The following is a 23,709-nucleotide window of genomic DNA, read 5'->3' on the forward strand; positions in this document are numbered from 1 at the left end:
GGCTGAATTTGAAACATATGCGCTCTGTTAACAAATCCTTCATGATGAAGATAGGGCATGGGATTCTCACTGAGAAGGATGCCCTATGGGTGAGGATCCTGCGCAACAAATACAAATTGGGTAACGATCTCATCCCTGTCCCAAGGAAGACTACCAACTCATTTAATCTCTGGAAGGGAATCATGAAAGCTTGGCCTCAGCTTCTAGAGGGTTCGCGCATTCAACTTGGAGATGGGAAGAGTACACGATTCTGGCTGGACAATTGGGTTCCCAAAATGTGTAGTTTGTTGGATGTTGTTACAAAGCCTATCCCTAACTCTGACCTGGAGGAACCGGTTCATGCTTTTGTAGGCCGCGATGGTTGCTGGGGCTGGAATAGGCTGGACCACCTCCTGCCACCTCATATCACTGCCTGGATAGCGGGCATTGTTCCATCGAACGAGGTTGATGGAGATGACCGGGTTATTTGGGATGCCTCTAATGATGGGGATTTTTCTATTAAATTTGCCTACACGTTGCTCCACCCCTTTCTATTGCGGTCCCCAGGAGAAACTAGTCCATGGCTTGGGACTGGGAGGGCCCTCAAAGAATCAGAAACTTTCTCTGGCTCCTCATTGGTGAGAATCTGCTTACAAACGATGCGAGAAGTAGAAGACATATGGGAGATGGGAGGATCTGTCAGCGGTGCCATTTTCCTGTGGAGGATTGCCTACATATCTTTAGGAATTGTACTTGGTCTAGAGCTCTTTGGGTTAAAATGGTGGATGGGAACCTGAGGCCCCACTTCTTTAATTCAAATCTCCTGGAATGGTTGGAAAGTAATATCAAAAGGACGAAGGGTGGTCCAACTCAATCCAAGTGGAATATCCTCTTTGGCGTTACATGTTGGATGATTTGGCAAGAGAGGAACAACTTTGTCTTTAATGGTTGTAGTAAATCCCATGACTATGTTATAGCTAGAGCAAAGTCCTTCACGGAGAACATAGGTTTGGCTGAGAGAACTCTGTCTTGTGCGGGGATTGGTCCTAGCTGGAAGCAGGAGATTTTGATTAAATGGAGCTTTCCACTCGAGGGGTGGATTAAGTTGAACACCGATGGAGCCTGTAAATGGGACACAAGAAAGATGGGCTGTGGAGGTGTCATTAGAGATTGTAGTGGTACTTGGATTGTTGGATTCTCTAAGAATCTTGGTAAAGGCAATTCTCTGACTGCTGAGCTTTGGGGAGCTCTTACAGGGCTTGATATAGCCTGGAGGAAAGGATTTAAATCTGTTATTCTAGAGGGGGACTCTTCTACCATGATTAATCTTTTGACTAAAGGCTGTGAGGCCCATAAGCCTTGTTACAATCTGGTTTCAAGAATCTGAAACCTTGTTAACAGATCCTGGAATGTTTTCATCTCCCACTCTATGAGAGAAAGTAATAAGGTTGCGGATTGGATGGCCAATAAATCCCTGTCCCGAGACTGGGACACTGTGATGTTCGAAACCCCTCCCCAGGATTGCGCTATGCTGGTGTTGAACGATTCTATGGGTGTTTCATCACCCAGACTTGTCACTATGTAATTTGCTTTTATTTCCTTTTATTTCAAAAATAAAATAAAATTGACAATCAACCAAATATAGAATTAAGAAACTTGAGCCAACATTCATGGAAATATTTTGGCCTACTTGTAGAAAATAAGAATATGAAAGCTAAAAAATAAACCTTTTTTCACTATTGTTTCTTGTATGAATATACAATGTATATATAGAGAGCAAGTCACAATCTGCATCCATAAGAAATTTGTCTAAATCAAATAATTGTTTGACCTAAAATCACTCCATGATTTTCCTAAAATTACTCCATAATTTTCTAATTACAATAAAATCAATTGACGGTTTTCTAGAAACAATTAAAATTTTAAATATTTACAAATAATATTCCATAAATATTGCTCATGCCAACACTAAACAATTTTTTTAAAAATATTCTTGAAAAGTTTACTTTTTCAGTATATTCTCAAGAATCGTGATTTTAATGGACAATTTTTTTTCCCTGTATCAAACCCCTGCTTTTTGGGAAATGTGCAAGGATATGTTTAATTATGTTCTGTGTTTTTTTTAAAAAAAAAAAAAACTATTTTTTAAAATAGTTTATAAAATCTCAAAAGTTAAAGAACGAAAAAAGTTATTTGGTAAATTTGTTCTAAAAATAAAAAAAATACAAAACTGGTTTGACTAATAATATCCATGTAATTTACACAACCATGAGTCCATTACATTGGTTCTTGCATGGGACACGATGCAATCTGGAAGGCTTAGTTCTAAGGCTCCATTTCGATGTTTGTAAGAGCAGTGCTAAGCCACAATTTGTGCATCAAATAGTGAAAAACTTCTCTTGACAGTGCTAAATCTTTTGATGAAAGAAGAAGGATCGCCAACAATAAATTTCCATTTCTGTGCGTGGAAGAGATGGGGATGGCCAGATAAGCTATATAAACATTGGGAATTCTAAAATTTCAAACCCTAATACATTGACTTATAATTTAAAAAAATGTCATTAATGAAAACAATTGGTTCTCCGTGTTTTTATTGTTTAGAGAATAGAAAACTAAAATCAATAATAAAAGCATGTTGGAGTTGTTTTCTAATTTTTGTTTTTAAAAATTAAAAACAAATACTATTCTTAAAATCGTTTTCACAAAACACTTGTAATCAAACAATTTTTTTTTCTTTTTATTTTTAAAACTAAAAAACTGTTTTATAAAACAGAAATTGTTAAAAAATAATATAAACAATTAAAAAGACCCTCACTCAATACTTTAAAATTTTGGATTGAATTAGTTATTTATATAATATCAGAGCTCGTGTAATATCCACGTTTTAATTTTTGAGCTATTGTTAAAGCTAAGAACAGGGAAGCAATGGGTACATCTCAATTGCAGTTACGTTCTAGTTGTATTTGTGATTTTTTGCTTTACTTTTAGTGAATTTGAGTTTGCCATTTTGAAAAAATACTCAATTGAAACCATGGTTTCTTTTTCTTCCCCAGTTGAGCTAAAGAGTTTTTCCACAATAAATTTATATATTTCTTGCTTTCTCTTTATTATTTCTATTTTGAAAAATTACAATATTCTATTAAAAAATTGCTATTAAAAAAATTATTACTCAATTTAACCTCCCTTCTTAAGGACCACCAGCATCTTTTTTTTTTCTTTCACTTTTGGCAATATTTAAATCGTATAGAAAGGCAAGTTGATGTGCACTAAATACCCAATTGTCTCGTGCATCTTTTTATTATTATTATTAACTTTTTTTTTTTTGTGAAAGATTATTTTTAACCTTTATACACATGTACATGCACTTATTCAATCCCATATTCTTTATAAGAAAAAAATAAATTTATTATGAAATATCGATTTATTGTGCACTAAAAAATGTGTGTTTACTGTTTAGATGTATGAAATATCGATTTATTATTTATTATGTTAAAGGAAATAAATTTATTTTCTACACATATAAAATTATATGAAATTTATATTTTTTTTTTTTCTTCTTCTCATATGAATTTACATGGACTTCACATATTTTTATGTATATTTAAAAGATAAAATTTATCTCCTATTGTACCAATTTTTTTTTTTATCTCTTGTAATATAAATGAAATATTAAACCCAGAAAATATTATCTAAAAAAAGAAAAAAAAAGGAAAGATGAACTTTAAAATAATACAGGTTGCTTGCTTTGATTGGCTCAATATGTACGATTACATAAAGACGAGATTGAGATGCCTAAGGAATAAGGATGGTCTTTGCCAGAGGAATAAATTTTTGGTATTATTATTGTACTTGGATTCAGTGTATTTTATCAATGATAGCATTACACATTAGAGAAAAGAGAAAAAATTTGACAAAAAAAAATAGAATCTTAACTAACATGTAATATTTTTATTGGTGAGATATACTGAATCTTTAGTACAGCAATAGTACTAAAGATTTATTGATCCAATGTAATCTTTACTTCGATGTGATTTGTGAAATAAACAAAAAAAAGAAAAGAAAAAGTGCTGGCTAAAAAGCAAAAATGGAAGTGTACTCGTAACTTGTTGTTTACATAAAGTGAGTGCACATTTCGAAACATAGAGAGCGACTAGCTGCCTAATGATTTTGGCCCATCAACTTACATAATCCATCTCGAAATAAGATTGGATAAGTTGACTGTTTGGTTAGAATTTTTTGGTAATGGACCATTTTTTTACTACCATTCTAATAACTTTTACATATTATTATTTGTCTTTTTTCTTTCTTTCCTACAGTTGAAAATGTATGGTAAGTGATTATTCAATATCACATCGATCTATTACATATAAAAACTGTTTCTCTATTGTATTTTTAGTTACAAGAATTTCATCGTCTTTTTATTTTTTAAAAATTTATATTTGTTTTTGACTAATATATTAAAAGGAAAATATATTTCTTATCTTAAATTAGATAATTTTATTTTATGCATACACAAAAAATGAAGGTAGAACCCATTTTTTATATTTTTCTTTTCTTTAGTGTATATCACATATTTTTTTGTGTTTTGTATGAAACAAAATTGTCTCATTGAACGTAAGAAACATATTTTCCATATTAAAATCCATGTATAAATCATGAGTTCATTTTTTCTAAAGTTATTTTAGATAATTTTGTCTAATGTTCTTCGAAACGACGTCATTTTTGGACGAAAATCATTATATGTTTATAATTTTAATTTATTTCAGGGTTATAATAATTTTTAGTATTCTAATTTTTTAATTTTTTAACTCCAAAATGATGTCATTTCGATGAATATTAGACAAAGCTATCTAAAGTAATATTAGATATTTTTTCAATAAATCATTTACTATAAAAAAAAAATCTTTAAGAGGCTTCCAAAATCAACAACAATTTGTTACACATTTATGTAATTTCTATGGGAAAACAATTTCAAATCACATATGTCTATAACCAATAAGAAAATTTTGCCTCCATGACCGACGGTTGGAAACAATCAGGATATTCTCACTGGAAATATCATAGAGGGTGTTTGGTATAAGAGAAATTTTTTTTTATGTCCGAAAATTTCAATTTTCAAAAGTATAATTTGTATATTCAGTTTATGATAATATTCGAAAATTAAAAATTTTAAAAAATTTAGTTTGTCAAAAATCCAAAAAAATATCACGTACCAAACGCAACTTAGGTCTAAGCAGCACAAGATGATATCTTATCATGAATACTCGAACATTTTTATCAGTGGATGACAATGAGATGCGAGGGGACCCACTTTGTCAAGTAGATTCGAAGTGTCGGCATAATCGCAAAAGATGTGTCATTTCTAAAATCAAATGAATAAATTCGAATGAACTTGTAATATAAAATTTTTGTATTTTATATTTTTTGTATATAAACATTATATAAGTGGGTCAATATTTGTGAAATTTACTAACAAAAAAGTAATCATAAAATTTTCATATTACCAAATGACGTGAAATTTACGCAAGGATATTAATATGAAGAGTGCTCAAAACAGAAATCCAAGTAAATAAAGAAGCAACCATAAATTCATAATGCGACATGCGTGTCCCTTCTTTTTTACGTATTGAGAGATGCTTGATATAACTCATGCACAGTGCCCACCACTTCTCTACGCCACATTATTAGCTGTTTTTCTAGGACCAAAAAGTAATTGCCGTGTGTCATTTAATCCTCGTTATCTTATTATAAAATCACTCAGTAATTCATCGCTTTGTGATTAATTTGATTTGAAATGAGTTTCGGAACTAAGACTTTAAATTTCTTGTAACGATGATATTAAGAAGGATCGAATACATATTCATACTTGTATCAGTTCAGTTCTCTAACAGCAACTGAACTATCTCCTATGGTGATAACACTAATATAAGTTAATACTTCTCTTGTTTTATAAAAGATTAAATAGAGTGATAAAAACACTTAACTACTAAAGTAGTGCGCATTAAACAAGAACTTTTTCTTAAGTTGATAAATGTCAATTTCAGGATTTCTCCTTCAGAATTTCCCCACAGGGAAAGTTCTTCCTTCAATATATATATATACATATATATATATATATATATACACGACAAAAGTATTTCTACAGCCATTTTAGATAAGTTTATCTACAGCTATCATTTATAACTATGTTCTCCCGAGAGAACATAGTTATAACATTAAAAGTTACTTTTTTTTTTCTCTCTTCATTTGCTTTTCAGAACCTATTTGCTGACGTAGAGAAAAAGAAAAAAACAATTTTAATGTTATAACTATATTTTCCCGGAATAACATACTTGCAAAGAGTAGCTGGTGTTGCGAGAAATGTTTACCCTGTATCCTATAACTCCCTTATCCTATAACTAGTTATCTTTTTGATTCTTTTTTTTTCATAGTTCAGACTTCAGTGTTTGCTGAGAAGAAACCATCCAAAATGGTGATTACTTCAGCTGTCACAGACCCAGAAGAACAAGGACAAAGCTTACACTGTACTTTCGCTTCCAGATATATGTGTGAATCTGTTCCCAAGTAAGTCCCTTTTTCTTAAAACTTCACACTTAGTTGTTGATCATTTCTTTTGATGAAAGCATAGAGAATTAGAGATAAAAAAAAAAGTTCGCTTTCTTTTGAGATGATGTGGCTTCTCTGTTGTGATGAACATTTGTTGAATACAGGTTCAAGATGCCAGCGAGGTCTATACCAAAGGATGCAGCATATCAGATAATAAATGATGAGTTGATGCTGGATTGTACACCAAGGCTCAACTTGGCTTCCTTTGTGACCACTTGGATGGAGCCTGAGTGTGACAAGCTCATAATGGCTTCACTTAACAAGAACTATGTTGACATGGATGAGTATCCTGTCACCACTGAGCTTCAGGTCTTTCACTTCTTTGAGTAATTGGGTGCCTTTATATGATCATAAAGTTTAGGTCTTTGGAGATCTCACTGGGTGCCTTTATAAGATTGTTTGATGTATGTTTAGTTTTTTTAAAGTTATAGCATAATATTGTGAAAGGGTTTGATTATTAATGGGTAGATATTTTCTAAAAGAAAAGTACTGCTGATTTTTATGACATTTTCCCCTCAAAGTTTGGTATTTGTGATGGTTACTTCTTAGATCTTATGTGATTTGTGGTTAGATAAAGATTCGGTGTAGAATTTACAAAAAAAAAAAAAAGATTCGGTGTAGATTACAGTAATTAGAAAGATCATGGCATGACTATGTTCTGCATCTGAAGTGTACTAGTAAAATTGAAGATTGTGATATCATATGTGGATCATTTTATAATTAGTCTCCTTTAAAATAGTTTCATTTGTTCTATTCTGCAGAACCGGTGTGTTAATATAATAGCACATCTATTCAATGCACCTATAGGCGAAGATGAGGTTGCAGTAGGTGTGGGAACTGTGGGATCATCAGAGGCAATAATGTTAGCAGGTCTTGCTTTTAAAAGGAAATGGCAGACAAAGAGAAAAGGAGAAGGCAAACCATATGATAAGCCCAACATAGTTACTGGGTCTAATGTGCAGGTGGGTCTCAAGTTGTTTTTCATGCTATAAAGTTTTAAACAACTTATAATTAGTGTTAAATTCATGCTCATGTCATGGGAAATAGTCACCTCAGTTATTGACATGCCAGATTTTGTGCCTTTAGACCTCAATGTTTGATGTTTTTTAAATATGTTATATAGGTTTGTTGGGAAAAATTTGCAAGGTACTTTGAGGTTGAGCTGAAGGAAGTGAAACTCACAGAAGGATACTATGTGATGGACCCTGTGAAAGCAGTTGAAATGGTGGATGAGAACACCATCTGTGTTGCAGCCATTTTGGGGTCTACTATGACAGGAGAATTTGAGGATGTGAAGCTTCTTAATGAACTTCTTACTAAAAAGAATAAGGAGACAGGGTGGAATACTCCAATTCATGTTGATGCTGCCAGTGGGGGTTTTATTGCCCCATTTCTCTACCCTGATCTAGAGTGGGATTTCCGTTTGCCATTGGTGAAGAGCATCAATGTTAGTGGTCACAAGTATGGTCTTGTCTACCCTGGTGTTGGTTGGGTTGTGTGGAGGAGTAAAGATGATCTGCCAGATGATCTTGTTTTCCACATAAATTATCTTGGATCTGATCAGCCCACTTTCACATTGAATTTCTCCAAAGGTAATATATAAGTTGACACATGCCTTTGATTTTTTTTTTTTTTTTGCAATCAATATCTTTGTATCTGTAGGTTGTTTAGGTGTTATTAGTATATATGTCTTATCTTTGTCTAGAGTGTTATGTCTGATTGAATAATGCCCTCTTGTTTGAAGAAAGAATTATGTTTTATTGATAATTGAAGTAGAAGATTGCACATTATAATTTTGAATCTGCTTAAGAGCTACCTGAAATGTGTAGAATCTATGAGACCTCTGCAAGTCATTGATTGCTAGATTTGAAACACATTTATTTGGCTGCAGTTGGTTGAAAGCTATTTTTGTGAGGAAAATAATGTTTCAAAGAGAGTGATGTTGTACATTGAATAATGCTTTTGAATTCATGTCATTCAGAGATTACCAGAATTCCTAAGGATTGTTGCCAATTGCAATGAAGCATATATCATGGTTATAGTACAGACTTGGATTTCACTGAGTTGTTTATAGGCCTATCTGCCTATTGAAATATTTAGATTTTATGAGATGTCTGCAAGCTGTTGCTGGATTTCCAATGTATATTCTTCTATTAAAAAAAGATTTGCAACATATTTATTTGCATGCAGTTGGTTACTTGCTATTTTTGTGAGGAAAACTGTGTTGCAAAGAGTGTCATGTTGTGCAATGAATAATGTTTTTGAATTCATTAGTCCCTCAGATATTACCATACTTACAAAGGATAGTTGTCAATAGCAATGAAACCAGACATCATGGTTATAGTGCAGACTTGGAATTCATCAAGTTGTTGTATAGGGCTATGGAAATGCCTCAGGTTATATATTGAATGTACTAACCATATGTTCTTGCAAACAGATGTGTTTTAACCCCATCAAATTTGTCCGGATCATACATGAGATAAATGATTGAGTGAATTGATCTAATTCTTAAGTATGCAGATTAGATACATGTAATAAGCTTTGGGAAATAAATTAGTTAGAATTTTCCTAAGAAAAATGCTCATAAATTATTGTAGTGCAATTTGGTTTCTATTGCAATCATCTGAATGTTTTAGCATAATATTCATTTTTTTCTCTCACTGTTTTTTTGTATTTCTTGACAGGATCTAGTCAAATTATTGCTCAATATTACCAATTTATACGGCTTGGCTTCGAGGTAATCATGTTATCATCTTGATGCTGAAACTTAATTGGCAGAACTGCACACACATATAAATGGCCATACACTTGGGTTTAATTTAGTACTTTAGTGCCATTTTGTGCTATATCTGTTTTTCTTATACATTTGGTTATTTTTCCTTGCTTTTGTAAACAAAAGGGTTACAAAAACATCATGGAAAATTGCTTGGAGAATGCAAGATTTCTGAAAGAAGGAATTGAGCAAACTGGGCTGTTTAACATTATCTCCAAGGATATAGGTGTGCCACTTGTAGCATTCTCTTTGAAAGACAGTAGTCAACACACAGTGTTTGAGATATCAGACCATCTGAGAAAATATGGGTGGATAGTTCCGGCCTATACAATGCCACCAGATGCTCAACACATCGCGGTGCTCCGGGTGGTGATTCGGGAGGATTTCAGCCGCGGATTGGCTGAGAGACTTCTTTCTGACATAGACAAAGTTATGAAGATCTTGGACACACTTCCAAGCCCTCTATCCACCAAAGCTGCACATGTCACAGCTATCACTAGTGAGACAAGTGAGAAGGTTAAATGGAGTGAAATTGAGATTCAATCAGAGGTTGTCAAGTACTGGAAGCGACTTGTTGATGGAAGGAGAGTTGGTGCATGTTAGGCTTTACCAAATCTTTTCCTTTTGGTAGCCTTGTTGTGAGTTACTTTATCTATGTGCTCTGCCCTTATGTATATGAGGAACTAAGGATTATTATGTTGTTATCTTATTTCCTATGTGTATATGTAATGCTATATAGCCATAAGCTATATAAATGCATGATAGCTTCTAATAAGCTATATCAACAATGACTATAGCAATAGTCTTGTTGTGAGTTACTTTATCTATGCGCTTTGAGGTAATGTATGTGAGGAACTAAGGATTATTATGTTGTTATCTTCTTTCATATGTGTATGTAATGCTATATAGCAATAAGCTATATCAACACATGATGGATTCTAATATAGTCATTACTGTTCTTGTGTTGGGTAGATTGAATGATTTAGAGAAAACTTTCAGTCTCTTTTCTTAAGTGGGTAATTTAATCTTTAGTTCAAGTGAAGCATTTGAGATATCAAAATTATTTGAAATTTTTAAATGTTAATTAATAATGGGGTGCCCTTTGCAGAAAAAAAAAATTCTAGAATAGTAATGAGTTGATGTTTGGAAATAACTTGACACTTTGAGGACTGTCTCCAAATAGATGGAATTTTTTTTCCCTTAGGCACATAAAGTGATTTTGAATTTCAATTTGATTAAATTTCTATACGCCATTGTTATGGCTTTTGTGTATATGTATATTTTTTTATTGAAAATTATATATTCTGTGAACAATTTTGCTCCATCCAAATGTTAGATAGCTTCTCCTAAACGTGGTAATATCACTTTGAGATGTAGTTTTGCAAGTTGGATCACTTATTCAATCTAGTTCAAAACTAAATATAAGCCACTGCCCACAAAATCAATTAAGGAAATATGTTTAACAAAAAGTTTTTCAAAATGCATTCTCTTGCCCAAACTATATTCTTAGTATAATTTACCAATTCATTCTTATTAAAATAATATATTTAACCCTGAGGATCGACTCAAATGACAATATAAATCGAAGGGTGAATGAATTGTCAAAAAAAGTAGACTGAAATCGCTCTAAAAGAATAGTTAATATCATGGAATAAAAAAAAAATACATATCTAGCTATTTACAGAAAAATCCATTTATTAATTAAGTAATAATTCACTTAATACACATTTTTGGAAATTTAATTTCTCTCTTGCAACAAAATTTTTTTCAAAAATATTTTATATATATTTTTTCAAGGGATAGGATATTGTAACAACCAAATAATGTTACTATCAATATTACTACCAATCAATTTCACCATTAGATCGATTATGTTGATCCAACGGTTATATTTTTTTCCAGCTTTATATGGATATAATTTCTCATATTTAATATGAAAACATTAAATATGAAAAATCATAACCATACAAGGTGAAAATAAATATAAAATATGAGAAATTATATTTATATAAAAATAAAAATAAATATAATAGTTAGATCAACATAATCTATATAATCCTATAACGGTAAAATTTATTGATAATAATACGAATTGATTACAATATCCCTTTATCAAACCCAAAAATAATATCATTTTGGTATCTGTAATGTTATGTTTGCTGACAAAACATAACACGGCCCTGGCCCTGCCTTCTTTTCGTCTTCAAAACGACGCTGTCGTTGGGAAGCTACATCGTCTACTACACTAAGCTCCTTCACCTCTCCCTCTGTTCCTAATCAGTTCACAGAAAATCTACACATACCCAGATTTCAAATCTGCATCTTCTCCAACTTGTTTGTTTCCTGGTTTCTGAATTTCTTGCCACTCTTCTTTCAATGCCTTCAATTTCAAAAAGCAAAATAATGATGATGGGTGTGTTTCATAGGTACATAAATTCCCTTAAAAATCCTTCCTTTTCATCATTCACCTATCATTGTTATTATAGCTTCAGAAATAAAGCTCTTCCGCTAATTGAAACTACACTTCAATCATCGAGGTTTTCTGTCTTTCATTACTCTACTTGTTGTTGCCCAATGACATTATCACATGCTTCTTGTGTGCACTTGATTCAACCTTCATTGCCCATGAACTCTTTTCTTGCATGTCATTTTTCCATGCGCCATTATTGTTCAGAAACTGCTCCCATGAACCAAGATTTTGGTTGTAGTGTGAGTGATATTGTGGAAGGTAATGGTTTAGAAAGTGATGTTGTGGAGGGAAATGGTTTAGAAAGTGGTATTGATAAGGTGTACAACACTATAATGGATAGTTCACTTGGATTTAACAATTGGGAGAAATCTCTTGATCAATTGGGTATCCCATTGTCCACCCCTTTGGTTACTGGGGTGCTGCATAGGCTTAGATATGATGAGAAAATTGCATTTAGGTTTTTCACATGGGCTGGTCATCAAGAGAATTATTCACATGAGCCTTGTGCCTATAATGATATGATGGACATCCTATCTAGTACAAGGTACAAAGTAAAACAGTTTCGGATTGTTTGTGATATGTTGGAATATATGAAGAGGAATAACAAGAACAAGGTTCCGGTTGAAGTTCTATTGACGATTTTGAGAAAGTATACTGAGAAGTATCTGACTCATGTGCAGAAGTTTGCGAAGAAGAAGAGGATCAGAGTAAAGACGCAACCGGAAATAAATGCATTTAACTTGCTGCTGGATGCTCTGTGCAAGTGTTGCTTGGTTGAGGATGCTGAAGGTCTGTATAAGAGAGTGAGAAAAGTGATTAACCCTAATGCAGATACATATAATATATTGGTTTTCGGGTGGTGTAGGGTTAGAAACCCAACTAGAGGGATGAAACTGCTGGAAGAAATGGTTCAACTGGGTCATAGGCCTGACAATTTCACGTACAACACTGCCCTTGATACCTACTGCAAAGCTGGCATGGTAACAGAGGCAGTAGATCTTTTTGAGTTCATGAGAACAAAAGGTTCAACCATATCTTCTCCCACTGCCAAGACATACTCAATCATAATTGTGGCTCTTGTCCAAAATGATAGAATGGAGGAGTGTTTTAAACTTATGGGGCATATGATAAGTAGTGGTTGTCTTCCTGATGTCACAACATACAAGGATATAATTGAAGGAATGTGTTTGTGTGGAAAGATAGATGAAGCTTACAAGTTCTTGGAAGAGATGGGAAACAAAGGTTACCCACCTGATATTGTTACTTATAATTGTTTCCTCAAGGTCCTTTGCGACAATAAGAAATCTGAGGAAGCCCTTAAACTATATAGTAGAATGATTGAATTGAGTTGTATTCCTAGTGTTCAGACTTATAATATGCTGATTTCAATGTTTTTTGAGATGGATGATCCTGATGGGGCATTTGAGACTTGGCAGGAAATGGGCAAGAGGGGTTGCAAACCAGACACTGACACATACTGTGTGATGATTGAGGGGCTATTTAACTGCAATAAAACGGAAGATGCTTGTTTTCTTTTGGACGAAGTGATAAACAAGGAAATAAAATTGCCATATAGAAAGTTTGACTCCTTTCTGATGCAACTTTCAGCAATTGGTGATCTCCGTGCCATTCATAGGATCTCAGATCATATGAGGAAATTCTATAATCATTCTATGGCAAGACGTCATGCGCTAAGTCAGAAGCGCAAGAGCATGAGTTTGAGAGGGAAGTGATAGTAAGAAAATTCTTGATCGAGTTTGTGCTACTTGTCAGGAAAATTTGGAGGGGGCACAGTTAGGAGGGTTCTTCTCATGACAGGTTAGACAAATATTTCCTGTAACCATGACAACTAGTTGCAGCTTTGAATGTGTTATATTGGTCATGCTGCCTACGCCAATAATTTTTTCGTGAAAAAAAAAAATTGTAAGTCTTTGGACCTTTTCTGTTCTCATTTTTTGGTAGTTGAGAGAAATTTTGGTAGCTGTCATGACATTTTTGTTGTGCAATGTTGGTTAATTGATGCAGCAATAAGATGGAAAGATCCATGCATGTATTTTATGGCCATGTATAAGGGCAGAGGTTGCGAATGGCATGATGGTCAACTTTGTTATATGTTCAGAAATCTCTTAATCACTTCAGCACAAAAATAATGCCATTTATGATATTTTATCTACTATTTTGGGGGGCTACGCTTTGACTTTTTGAAGCATCATCTAGATGTGTCGTAGTAATGATGAATGAACCTTCACTTCAATAATGATCGCATATACTTTTTCCCTTCTAATTCTTTGGTCACATTCTATTTTCTTGTTTGCATTTCCCCTTTTCTTTTGATGTTTCTTTTGGTTATCAGGCCTTTTTTTTGTAGATCCAGTGATGGAAGGGTGTAGTTTCTTAATCATGTCAGGCAAGTGACTTAATATGAGAACATTCTCTATGAATGTTTTCAATATTTTATAAACCATGCCACAAAGATGTGCTTATATAGATTATATTATAATTGTTAGCTCAGGTTGTGGCCTTAGTTGAAAGCTGATGCTTATTTTGGGGATTTCTTTTTCCTTGGCCAGACAAAGATTTCAAGCGTCTAATTTGCCTACATTGAGCCCCATTTTTGAACTGTAAGAAAATTCAATTACTGTAGCAATGGAGCATTGCCACATTTGTACAATTATTTTTGAAACACTGTAGCAGTTGTATCTGGTATGGAAGAGAAGTAGAAAATATTAAAAAATGATAAGAAAAATATTGAAGATACACATTGGTTATTGTAGTTTTTTTTTTTTTTTTTCTTTCCCCCTTTTTTCTCTGAACTGACTTTTGGGGCATATATGTTGAAATTTCTCTCAGGCTCCAACTTCAAGTACCAGGCCTGATGATTAGAGTTGGCTACTTGGACAAGCATATACACTGGTGGTTGATGATGTGTATTTTTCTGTGCTGGAAAATATGTAAAATGGGACAGGTTCTATTTATAAATTTTTTTGTTTACAAATTTTTACAAACTACACTATCTTCTCCCAGGAGAACATAGTACAATTTGCAAAAATTTGTAAACGGATTCTTCTTCATGTAAAATACCAGTTTCTCTGTTTTTGGTTGATGATTAAAGTTTACCAGTTATGACATGTAAACTCTTATTATGACAACCATTCACTTATATATCAGAATGGTTGTCATAGTAAGAGTTTACCTCTCTGTATATAGAGAGATTGTTTGTGAACTGATTAATCATTTATGTCAAGAATATGTGGAAAAATGTTCACTTTTCAGTATTTTAGGTATTCAATATACTACTCACTATCATGTACAGCTATAAAAACAAAAAAGCATTTCATTCTGCCGTTGTCAATTCTGATTGCAGTCGTAGCTGAGAGCAACCAAATCTCACTTGAAAAATCCTTCCTGCGTGATAACTACGGGTGTTATTTATCTGCCATCTGGACTAAGTCTTAAAACTGTTATATTTGTATTAGTTTTTTTATTTTATTTTATTTTATTTATTTATTTAAAAAAAAACTGTGGTACAAATATAACAGTTTTGTTATGATAATTGGGAATCTATTACTCTGATCGCTTTACATTAATAATTTTATATTTTATTACATAAGAGTTTATTGAAATTTGAAGTGCGAATGATATGTTTATTTATTTATCTTTATTAAGAAATTTTATGAAATTTAATTATTTATTATTAGAACGGGAGCAGTTAGAATTAAACTCTAAATCATTTAATTGATATATCAATAGTTTTATATTATATTTTTTTAATAAAATTTATTGAAACTTGTTCACATTTATCTCATTTTTAATGTAAAAAGTCTATATTTGTCAATGATAGATGTGGTCAATTGGATAAAATTTGTATGAATAATTAGAGGTGTGAAATGGGCTAGTTTAATTAAAGTTTTTTTTTTCTTTTTCGAGTTTGCAAAAAATATTATTACTATATTCGGACTGATGGCTTATTGGTCCAATTAATGGTCACTAGTTGAGCAGGAAAATAAAACTTTCATAAGTGTGGCTCACTTGGAAGTTTATTTTATCTATTAACATATGATTTTGTCCTTTATATATTATAATTAAGGGAAAAATTACTCTTATGTTACATGTGATAAATTTTTCTCCTACACACCCTTCGATAACTGTGTCACTTTTTTTTTCAGGTGGTGGAACCCACAAGTTTATCTCTGTGATATGAGATAACTTATCTCTTTTAACATGAAATTAATAAAACCCTATAATTTATTCTATAATTGTAATGTTGTTATATACATAATTATTTTAATTTTGGTCGTCAATCATCACGCTGCTGATACAATATTATCGGTAAGAATTATAATACGCTAGGGGGCGTTTGGTAGAGGATATTTTTTTTTTACTGGGGAAACATAGGAAGGTGAATTTGAATGAAAAGTTTAAAAAAAGATGTGTGGTTCACCAAAATATTATCGAAAAAATTTATGTAAATTTGCAAAGTCTATGTTTGGTTGAATGTAAAATAGTGATGGAAAAATTGATTGAATTGAACAAAATACCCCCATTATCAATATTTTTTAAACAAACCACTACCTAAAACTGGGAGTCCAACATCAATAACTTGGTTTCCTTAAATATCACTTCTCCACCTATCCTAAAATACCACACCCATGTATTAAAAAAAAAAAAAAATCACACCCAAAGTGGTATTCGTGAATAGTTAGTTTGAGCAAAAAAACAACACAAATCTAATTGCCTGGGCTTCCTATTTAGCTAGTCTTTTTTTTTCTTTCAAAACTTGAACCAAACATGGTCTTTTTTAATACCCACCTACATTTTTCCATCAAACTCAAATGAAAACCTATACCAAACACACCCTAAAGTATAAGAACAAATTGAGCTGGTGGGTTCAAATCGCGTCTTAAGTAAATTTTTAAAAAATCTTTGAGGGTCAGGGAACGTGTCTTTTTTCTTGAAGGGAAATTAGTTTCATCCTTTTTCTAATGTCATAGCTTAATGTGCCCGTTGTTATAATGAGAAGCTAGTTTTTGGAGCCGTACTTCGAGAACAAGGTGGTTGTAGGAGGTTGAATGTAGATACATCCAGGTTATACAAAAAATAAAAATAAAATATAAGAAGAAATTAAAAATTGAGTTAGACATATAGGAATCAGAATATTATATATATTCGGATTATATATGTAATAACTATATTTATTTTGGTCCCCATATTATATAATAACTCTGTTAAATTCACGATATTATTAATAGTAACAAAAGGTAGGGAAGAAGTTAAAAATATAACCAACAACTATTGATTTAAGTTATAAGAAATCAAACCGTATTAAACAGGTTGGATACAAAAAAATGATTATACGTATAAAATTAAGAGAAACGTAACATGAGATAAAATTATCTTCTATAATCTCAAAACGATGTTTTTTTTTTTTAAAAAAAAATACAAAGTATTTTAGTAATTTTACTTTTCTTTTGTATCCAGTAATTTTACTAAAATGCCCTACATTTTTTTTTCAAAACTCTGAAAATGATATCATTTTGGGATTACAAGAGATCATTTTACCTTATATTGCAGTAGAAACGCTGAAACTAAATTTAAAATATTTTTCATAAAGATTAAATTAAAGATGAGTGTTGCATATAGAGACAAAAAATATATTTTAAAAAGTTTATACATTAATTAAATACTTAATTAATAGACATAAAAACTATAAATGAAATATTTTTATTGAATTAACATTATGTCATCTTCCCAATGTTCCCATAATTATTGAGTGAAATAAGCCTTCACAGAAAGTCAAATACTAATATCAGCGAAGGTCTTAGGGTTTGGTGAGAGTTGGGCTTTTTGAGTATTCTTTCCCTTCATTTTCCCGCTGTTTCTTTCTAATAGAGGTTTTCCCGCTCCAAACACACTCGACTCAATCTTGTTCAACTGAGCACTAGAGAGAGAGAGAGAGAGAGAGAGAGAAATGAATGCTTCAACTAGGAAAAAGGTTCAGAGGAAGTGCAAGATCAGAGGCTACAATCTCAAAGTTGAAGCTCTCGATGAGATCCTCTCCTTCGTTTCTCGATTCGAAGGCCCCGATGAAGACGAAGCTATCGATCTCCTCCTCGATCAACTCGAACAAGAATCTCGTAATTTTGTTTCTACCTAAATTGTTACTTCAATTTTTCGATTTCATTTCTGTATGCTAAAATAATGAAGAAAAAAAATGGCAGTGAAATCCACCATAATCGACAAGGAGCCGGTGCACCGTGTGGTGAGCCTGCTATTGGAAGCTGAGGCGACGGTGGAGGAAAATTCCGATGCGTCTGCCACCGCTGCTTCAGCCATTCGCGTCGTTGATGCATTCCTGATCCCCAAATATAAATACGATCCTATCAGAAAGCAATTCTATGAGTAGGCTTTTTGTTCCGCAAGTTTTCCGTTGTTCGATTTGGTTTTTTGGTCATGAAGAGTGGCAGGGATGTTCTTGTAACTGATTTGTGAATGCTATTGAAACCCTCTCTGGACTGACTTTTCCAGGCACACTAGCAGCTTACCTATTCATGGGGAAGCATCAGCAAAAACGGCCTTGTATAAGAATAGGTTTCTATTGTTGTTTCAGAGGCTCTCTCGTGATCAGCATTTTTCCAAGCGTGCTTTTGATTCTGAATTTTCACATTTCGGGAGCTGTGAGGTACTGTTGGATGCTCCGATTTGCTATAAGCTTCTAATTCATTAGTTTGTTATATATTACCAAGTGTTGAGAACTGTGCATTCAATGAATGAATTCCATGTGGTGTTATTGAGGAGGATTAAAATGTAATTTTATGATATGTTGTATTTGTCAGATATCTCCTATTCAATCTCTGGTTGGGCAAACAGGTAGAAGATGGGTAATGGGAGTAATATCTCAGCTTGAGGATGGGCATTTTTATTTGGAAGACCTTACCGCTTCAGTTGAAATCAATTTATCTAATGCTATATCCTTTTGTGTGTTGACAATTATTATTTTATTTTATTTTATTGTTGGAGCTCCATAATTGTACTAAAGGTTTTCAAGTAGTTTTTCTTGGGGATAAAACAATAATAAAGGAGAGCTGACATTGGACTTGCTTCAGCAAATTGAATTGTCTCTTCAAATGTCAATATTGTTACCCCTTTTGACATTTCTTTTTGTCTGAACTGTACTGATCAGTGTCTGGATATGGTTACTTGCAACTTGTTTGCCCAGTGAGCTGTCTTGCATGTCATGTTTTGGCTTCTTGCCTGTGGATTAGTTTTCTGCTTTGAAATCAATTTGTAAAAGAATTTTTCAGATTCTATAACTGGTTTGATGCTGTACAATAACTATATTCGAAAATTAAACGATGGATATGAGTATAAATTATTCATTAACTGTAAATTAAGTAGTGTCACTTCCTTCGTGACAAGCTTACATGAATATGGAATAAGTTACATAACTTGCCCACGAGGTTTTCAAATAATTTATTATTATCCCACTTACATTTTCGTTTCTGGCTTTGTTCTTGAGTGATGAGGAACAATAACATCAGCTGTGTTGGGTACATCCAAATTATGGGTATAGTTTAGGCCTTGTTGGTTTGATAATCTAAGTCATTGAAGGACTTTGGTACAAAGTGCTTAAAATACATTTGTTCTATCTTCATGCTTTTTTTGCTAACTTTTATGTTATAGCTCATATAACATCTCAAATTTGTTATAAGCATGGATGTATTGTCATCAGTTTCTTTGACTAGCAATACAAGATAACTACAGGATTCTTTTTAGAGAATACCATAGTTGTGGCTGAAGGCGAGATGCTTGTGGAGGGTATTTTTCAGGTTCTTGTTAGCATACCCTTCTCTATATGTGCTTCATGTGCTCTTTATTTTGTAAAACCAATGTCAGTTATTTCATTTGTATCCGTTTCTATTCAGAAAGTCAATTTATTCAGGATGAAGATTACTAGAGATATATTCGCAACTTGCAACTTTTATGACTTCTAATTTGATTTGTATATGCTTTTATGACAAAGTTAATTTATTCATGATGAAGAACACTAAAGATTTAAACGCAGCTTTATGACTTCCAAGTTTGGTTTTACTTTACATGTCTTGCCGATCCAACAAGGAACATCGTGCTTGCCCTTAAAAAAGAAACCTGAACTCAATACTTGCTGAATTAAACTAATAATAGTGGAAATACCTTTTTTAGATGCAATATGTTAAAGTTATCTTAATTAAACTAACTGGTGCACCTTTTTCTGTAGGTTTTAACATGTGGATTTCCCCCATTGGAGGATAGAAATAAGTCACTTAAACAACTTGCAGGGCATGACTTTTTTGGTGGTGGTATTTTTACAAAAGAGGAAACTGTATGCTTAATATTCCCCTCCTCTTATTCTGCAGCCACATTTTTATTATTATTAAGAAACCTGAAGTTTGTCTGGTGTGTAGTCCAATGAAATTTATTTTTCCTATACTTCTGCAATAATAGATCAGACTGGAAGAAATGGAGAAAAGAGCAGTCAATGACATGTTTGTTATACTATCTGATATTTGGGTCGACAATGAAGAGGTATTTTGAAATGTGAATTTGTTTTATTTTTTCCTTCCCTTCCCCTGTACCTTGTTATTGAAATTAGCTTGATATAATCTTGATGCTGTTTCTCCGTAGAGAAGGCTTTGGGAAAGCTAGAGACTGTTCTGGATGGTTTTGAGAGTGTGGAAGTAGTTCCTTCCTTATTTGTTTTCATGGGAAACTTTTCTTCTCACCCATGTAACCTTTCATTTCACTCTTATTCGAGCCTCAGGTGAGTTCCACTTGCGATGTTTATATTTCATTCATTAACAGTGATAACTAAAAGTCTGAAATTAGGAAAGCACGTCTGCAATCAGAATCGCATTACTGAATGTGTCATTCTAATTAGAATAATTAAGAGTAGACCCTCGGATATATTATTTAACATGATCATGTTATGTGAGAGGATCATAACCATTCATGAACAAATTAACAGTGATGATAGATGAGAGAGAAAAAAAATGTTAGAATAGAAAGCGGCAAAATCATCACCATTGATTTGACCATGAATGGTTAGGATCCTCTCACGTGACATGACAATGTTAAATAACAGATTAGAGGATCCACTCATAGTTCTAGCAAACAACATTATCATTATTTATTGCTTAAAAAATGAAATTTAATTGTTGTGAGGATAAAAATTATTAGTAATCTCAATATACAGGATGCAGTTTGGCAAGCTAGGCCAAATGATTGCTTCCCATTCACGGCTAAAAGAGAACAGTCGATTTCTGTTTATTCCAGGTCCTGATGATGCAGGTATTTGACTACATTGATAATTACTTTCGCTTCCCTCTTTCTTCCATATGCGTGATACATCACTTTCAGCAATTTTTTCCAGGTCCATCAACGGTTCTTCCTAGGTGTGCTCTACCAAAATATTTAACTGAGGAGCTCCAAAAGCATATTCCCAATGCCATATTTTCAAGCAACCCTTGCAGGTTAACGTTAATTTAAATAGGATTGTACGAGACATCTTCATCAGCTGTACATTTGTGTGCTTTCAAGTTGCTATGGAAGCTAATAGTTTCTGATTTTTCGTACATTACCTGTTTGGCTACAGGATCAAATTCTATACCCAAGAAATTGTATTTTTCCGCCAGGATCTGCTATATCGAATGCGTCGTTCTTGTTTAATGCCTCCTTCTAAGGAAGAAACTGATGATCCTTTTCAGCATGTAATTGTCCTTTTTTTGTGTGTTTTCTGCTTTATTAATGTATAAATTTTTGTTTTTAGAATCTAAAACTAATGGATTTTGGGTTTAAATTGCAGCTTGTTGCTACCATAACCCATCAGAGTCATCTTTGCCCACTCCCTCTAACTGTACAACCCATCATCTGGAATTATGACCATTGTCTTTATCTTTATCCAACTCCACACGCGGTACTGCTTGTATTTGAATTTTTCTTTCTTTTGGGGGTAAAGATATATGAATCATATTTACCGATATAAATTGCTGTTTTTCACACTGACAAACTTTATGTTTTGAAAAAGGAAAAACAAAGATTGAAAAAGGAAAACCAAATTTACATCTCTGGGTAGCCTTAATTCAAATGATATATGATTTGTAAAACTTGATTCTGTGCTAAATTTTTACTGGACACAGTTTGTTCAAGGCAGCCATGCAATAGCTAGTGGTTTGTATTTTTTCCGTCTGTACCATCAAAATTACAACAATCCTTGTATTTTCATTTTCTATTATACTTGTATCTTCGATAGCTCTTAGTTTGTAATCTGCGCTCACCATGCATGATGGGGTGACAGTAATCTGGCCTTGAACAGATGACACATTAAATTTCACATCTCAAAGGCCCCCGAAAGAATGTTCTGGTGGTGATTTTGCTATAATCTTTTGATGCAGATAGTTTTGGGAGACAGAAGTCAGCAGAAGGCATTCAAGTACACAGGAATCACTTGTTTTAATCCTGGGTCTTTCTCAATTGACAGCACCTTTGTGGCTTACCGTCCTTGCTCTCAGGAAGTTGAATTGTCAGCCTTGTAAAATGAGGATAGTTTCTGTTGGTTTGTGATCCTCTAACCATGAGCCATCTCAGAAATGATGGCTTCACGATTCTTTTATTAGATATACACGGCAAAGAATGGAGCTGGAAATGTGGTACTACTATCTTTTCCTATCGGGAGGATTGAAATTGTAGCTGTTACTGTATTATATAATTTAATTACCTAGTCAACAAGTGAGAAATTTTGTATAGTAGGAATCTGCTAGTTTAGATGAGGCAGTTTATTTTTTATTTGGATAATATTTGTAGGTGCATCCTACATAAAATATCTGTTTCCTTTGAATAGTTACTAAACTACGATAAGTTATTGAAATATATTCCAAGGGTTTCATGATTCTGATACAACCCCATGTCTATCATCGGAAATGATTCAGAGGATCCCATTCTCTCAACCTTATTGGTGCTGAATCAGCAGCTGGCTGCCTGGCCTAACCAAATGTGTGAAGGATTCTGTTATGGAAAACGGTTTGGGAAGCATGATAAAAAACAGTGGCATGCCAAAAGGGGGTTATCTTTGGGCATTAGGTCTTTAGGCTCTTGGGAGAGATCAGAGACCTGGTTTTCTATTTCTGTAATTTGTGAACACTTCGTTCTTGTTCTTACATTCATCTTGTAATTTCAGTTTTGTTTCTTATCTTAAAAACAATTTCCTAGCTGTTTCCACTTAATATTCTGCATTGTTGAGTTTGGCAGTTACAGATTCACTCATAGGAATGTCACATACCAAGGATGGCTACCTTAACAGATTCATCAAGTTCCACTACAAAATTAGAATTCTCAAACTTTCTAGTCTGTATTTATTATGTATTGACTTGTAGTTTGGAAGTTATTGTCATTTCAATATCAGTCGTAGAATGATAATTTTAGTGAGTTACTAACTACTAAGGTACCCAAGTTTGTACCGCTGTTTTGGTGAGTAGTGTTGATCCTCATGACAAGTGTTTGAAGTTTCATGAAGAATAACCAACAAACAAAAGTTGTTTTTACAATTTATTAGAGTACTGATGTCTCCAATACATAAGAAAAGAACATAGGTACTGAAATAATCCCCATTTGGGTGATGCAGCTGTTATCGAAGTTTCGGCTGGCTGCGTCTTCTCTCATGCCTATTTAAGGCAGGAAGACATGTTTATACCATTTTTAGGCCAAACCCTTTCTCTGTCTTCCACATTCTCAATGTCTGTAGTTTTTTTTTTTTTTTTAATGAGAATTCAAATTCCAATTACATTACATTTCTGCGAATTTCTTATTCTCTTAGACTGGTTTCTAATTTTAAAAATGGATAAGAAACCTT

The 23,709-nt window shown here is 33.1% G+C and overlaps 3 protein-coding genes across 5 annotated transcripts; all 3 read left to right on the plus strand.

The window, feature by feature from the left end:
* The first annotated feature begins 6,296 nt into the window (after nt 1-6,296).
* On the plus strand, nt 6,297-10,300 carry LOC133300499 (glutamate decarboxylase-like). Its single transcript, XM_061500063.1, has 6 exons — nt 6,297-6,543; nt 6,690-6,894; nt 7,347-7,547; nt 7,709-8,177; nt 9,270-9,322; nt 9,485-10,300. The coding sequence occupies exons 1-6, from the start codon at nt 6,449-6,451 to the stop codon at nt 9,959-9,961; spliced, it is 1,500 nt and encodes a 499-aa protein (XP_061356047.1). The 5' UTR covers nt 6,297-6,448; the 3' UTR covers nt 9,962-10,300.
* Nucleotides 10,301-11,581: 1,281 nt separating this feature from the next.
* LOC133300496 (pentatricopeptide repeat-containing protein At1g73400, mitochondrial) lies at nt 11,582-15,136 on the plus strand. 3 transcript variants are annotated; one of them, XM_061500057.1, is made up of 3 exons: nt 11,582-14,230; nt 14,336-14,449; nt 14,679-15,136. In XM_061500057.1, the coding sequence occupies exon 1, from the start codon at nt 11,735-11,737 to the stop codon at nt 13,559-13,561; it is 1,827 nt and encodes a 608-aa protein (XP_061356041.1). In that variant the 5' UTR covers nt 11,582-11,734; the 3' UTR covers nt 13,562-14,230; nt 14,336-14,449; nt 14,679-15,136. The 3 variants fall into 3 exon arrangements, with proteins under 3 accessions (XP_061356041.1, XP_061356042.1, XP_061356043.1); XM_061500058.1 differs by having other exon boundaries at nt 14,336-15,136; XM_061500059.1 differs by lacking the exon at nt 14,336-14,449 and having other exon boundaries at nt 11,582-13,646.
* A 2,603-nt stretch (nt 15,137-17,739) lies between these two features.
* On the plus strand, nt 17,740-22,926 carry LOC133300495 (DNA polymerase epsilon subunit B). Its single transcript, XM_061500055.1, has 13 exons — nt 17,740-17,962; nt 18,047-18,227; nt 18,354-18,507; nt 18,662-18,793; nt 19,577-19,654; nt 20,083-20,187; nt 20,310-20,390; nt 20,495-20,625; nt 21,058-21,152; nt 21,235-21,334; nt 21,457-21,571; nt 21,667-21,777; nt 22,256-22,926. The coding sequence occupies exons 1-13, from the start codon at nt 17,797-17,799 to the stop codon at nt 22,394-22,396; spliced, it is 1,590 nt and encodes a 529-aa protein (XP_061356039.1). The 5' UTR covers nt 17,740-17,796; the 3' UTR covers nt 22,397-22,926.
* Nucleotides 22,927-23,709: the final 783 nt, after the last annotated feature.

Source organism: Gastrolobium bilobum, unplaced genomic scaffold (genome assembly GCF_033153095.1).
Source record: "Gastrolobium bilobum isolate Gb01-03AN ecotype WA unplaced genomic scaffold, APGP_CSIRO_Gbil_v1 utg9870, whole genome shotgun sequence".
In the NCBI taxonomy this organism is placed as follows: Eukaryota; Viridiplantae; Streptophyta; class Magnoliopsida; order Fabales; family Fabaceae; genus Gastrolobium; species Gastrolobium bilobum.

Excerpts from the sequence above, each read along its gene's own strand:
- LOC133300496 (XM_061500058.1), top strand. The coding sequence starts at position 11,735 with ATGCCTTCAATTTCAAAAAGCAAAATAATGATGATGGGTGTGTTTCAT.
- LOC133300499 (XM_061500063.1), top strand. The coding sequence starts at position 6,449 with ATGGTGATTACTTCAGCTGTCACAGACCCAGAAGAACAAGGACAAAGC. Across the intron at positions 6,544-6,689 it reads ATGTGTGAATCTGTTCCCAA|GTTCAAGATGCCAGCGAGGT; the intron begins GTAAGTCCCTTT and ends TGTTGAATACAG. Across the intron at positions 7,548-7,708 it reads TTACTGGGTCTAATGTGCAG|GTTTGTTGGGAAAAATTTGC; the intron begins GTGGGTCTCAAG and ends TATGTTATATAG.
- LOC133300495 (XM_061500055.1), top strand. The coding sequence starts at position 17,797 with ATGAATGCTTCAACTAGGAAAAAGGTTCAGAGGAAGTGCAAGATCAGA. Across the intron at positions 19,655-20,082 it reads TTGTGGAGGGTATTTTTCAG|GTTTTAACATGTGGATTTCC; the intron begins GTTCTTGTTAGC and ends CTTTTTCTGTAG. Across the intron at positions 20,188-20,309 it reads TTTTTACAAAAGAGGAAACT|ATCAGACTGGAAGAAATGGA; the intron begins GTATGCTTAATA and ends CTGCAATAATAG.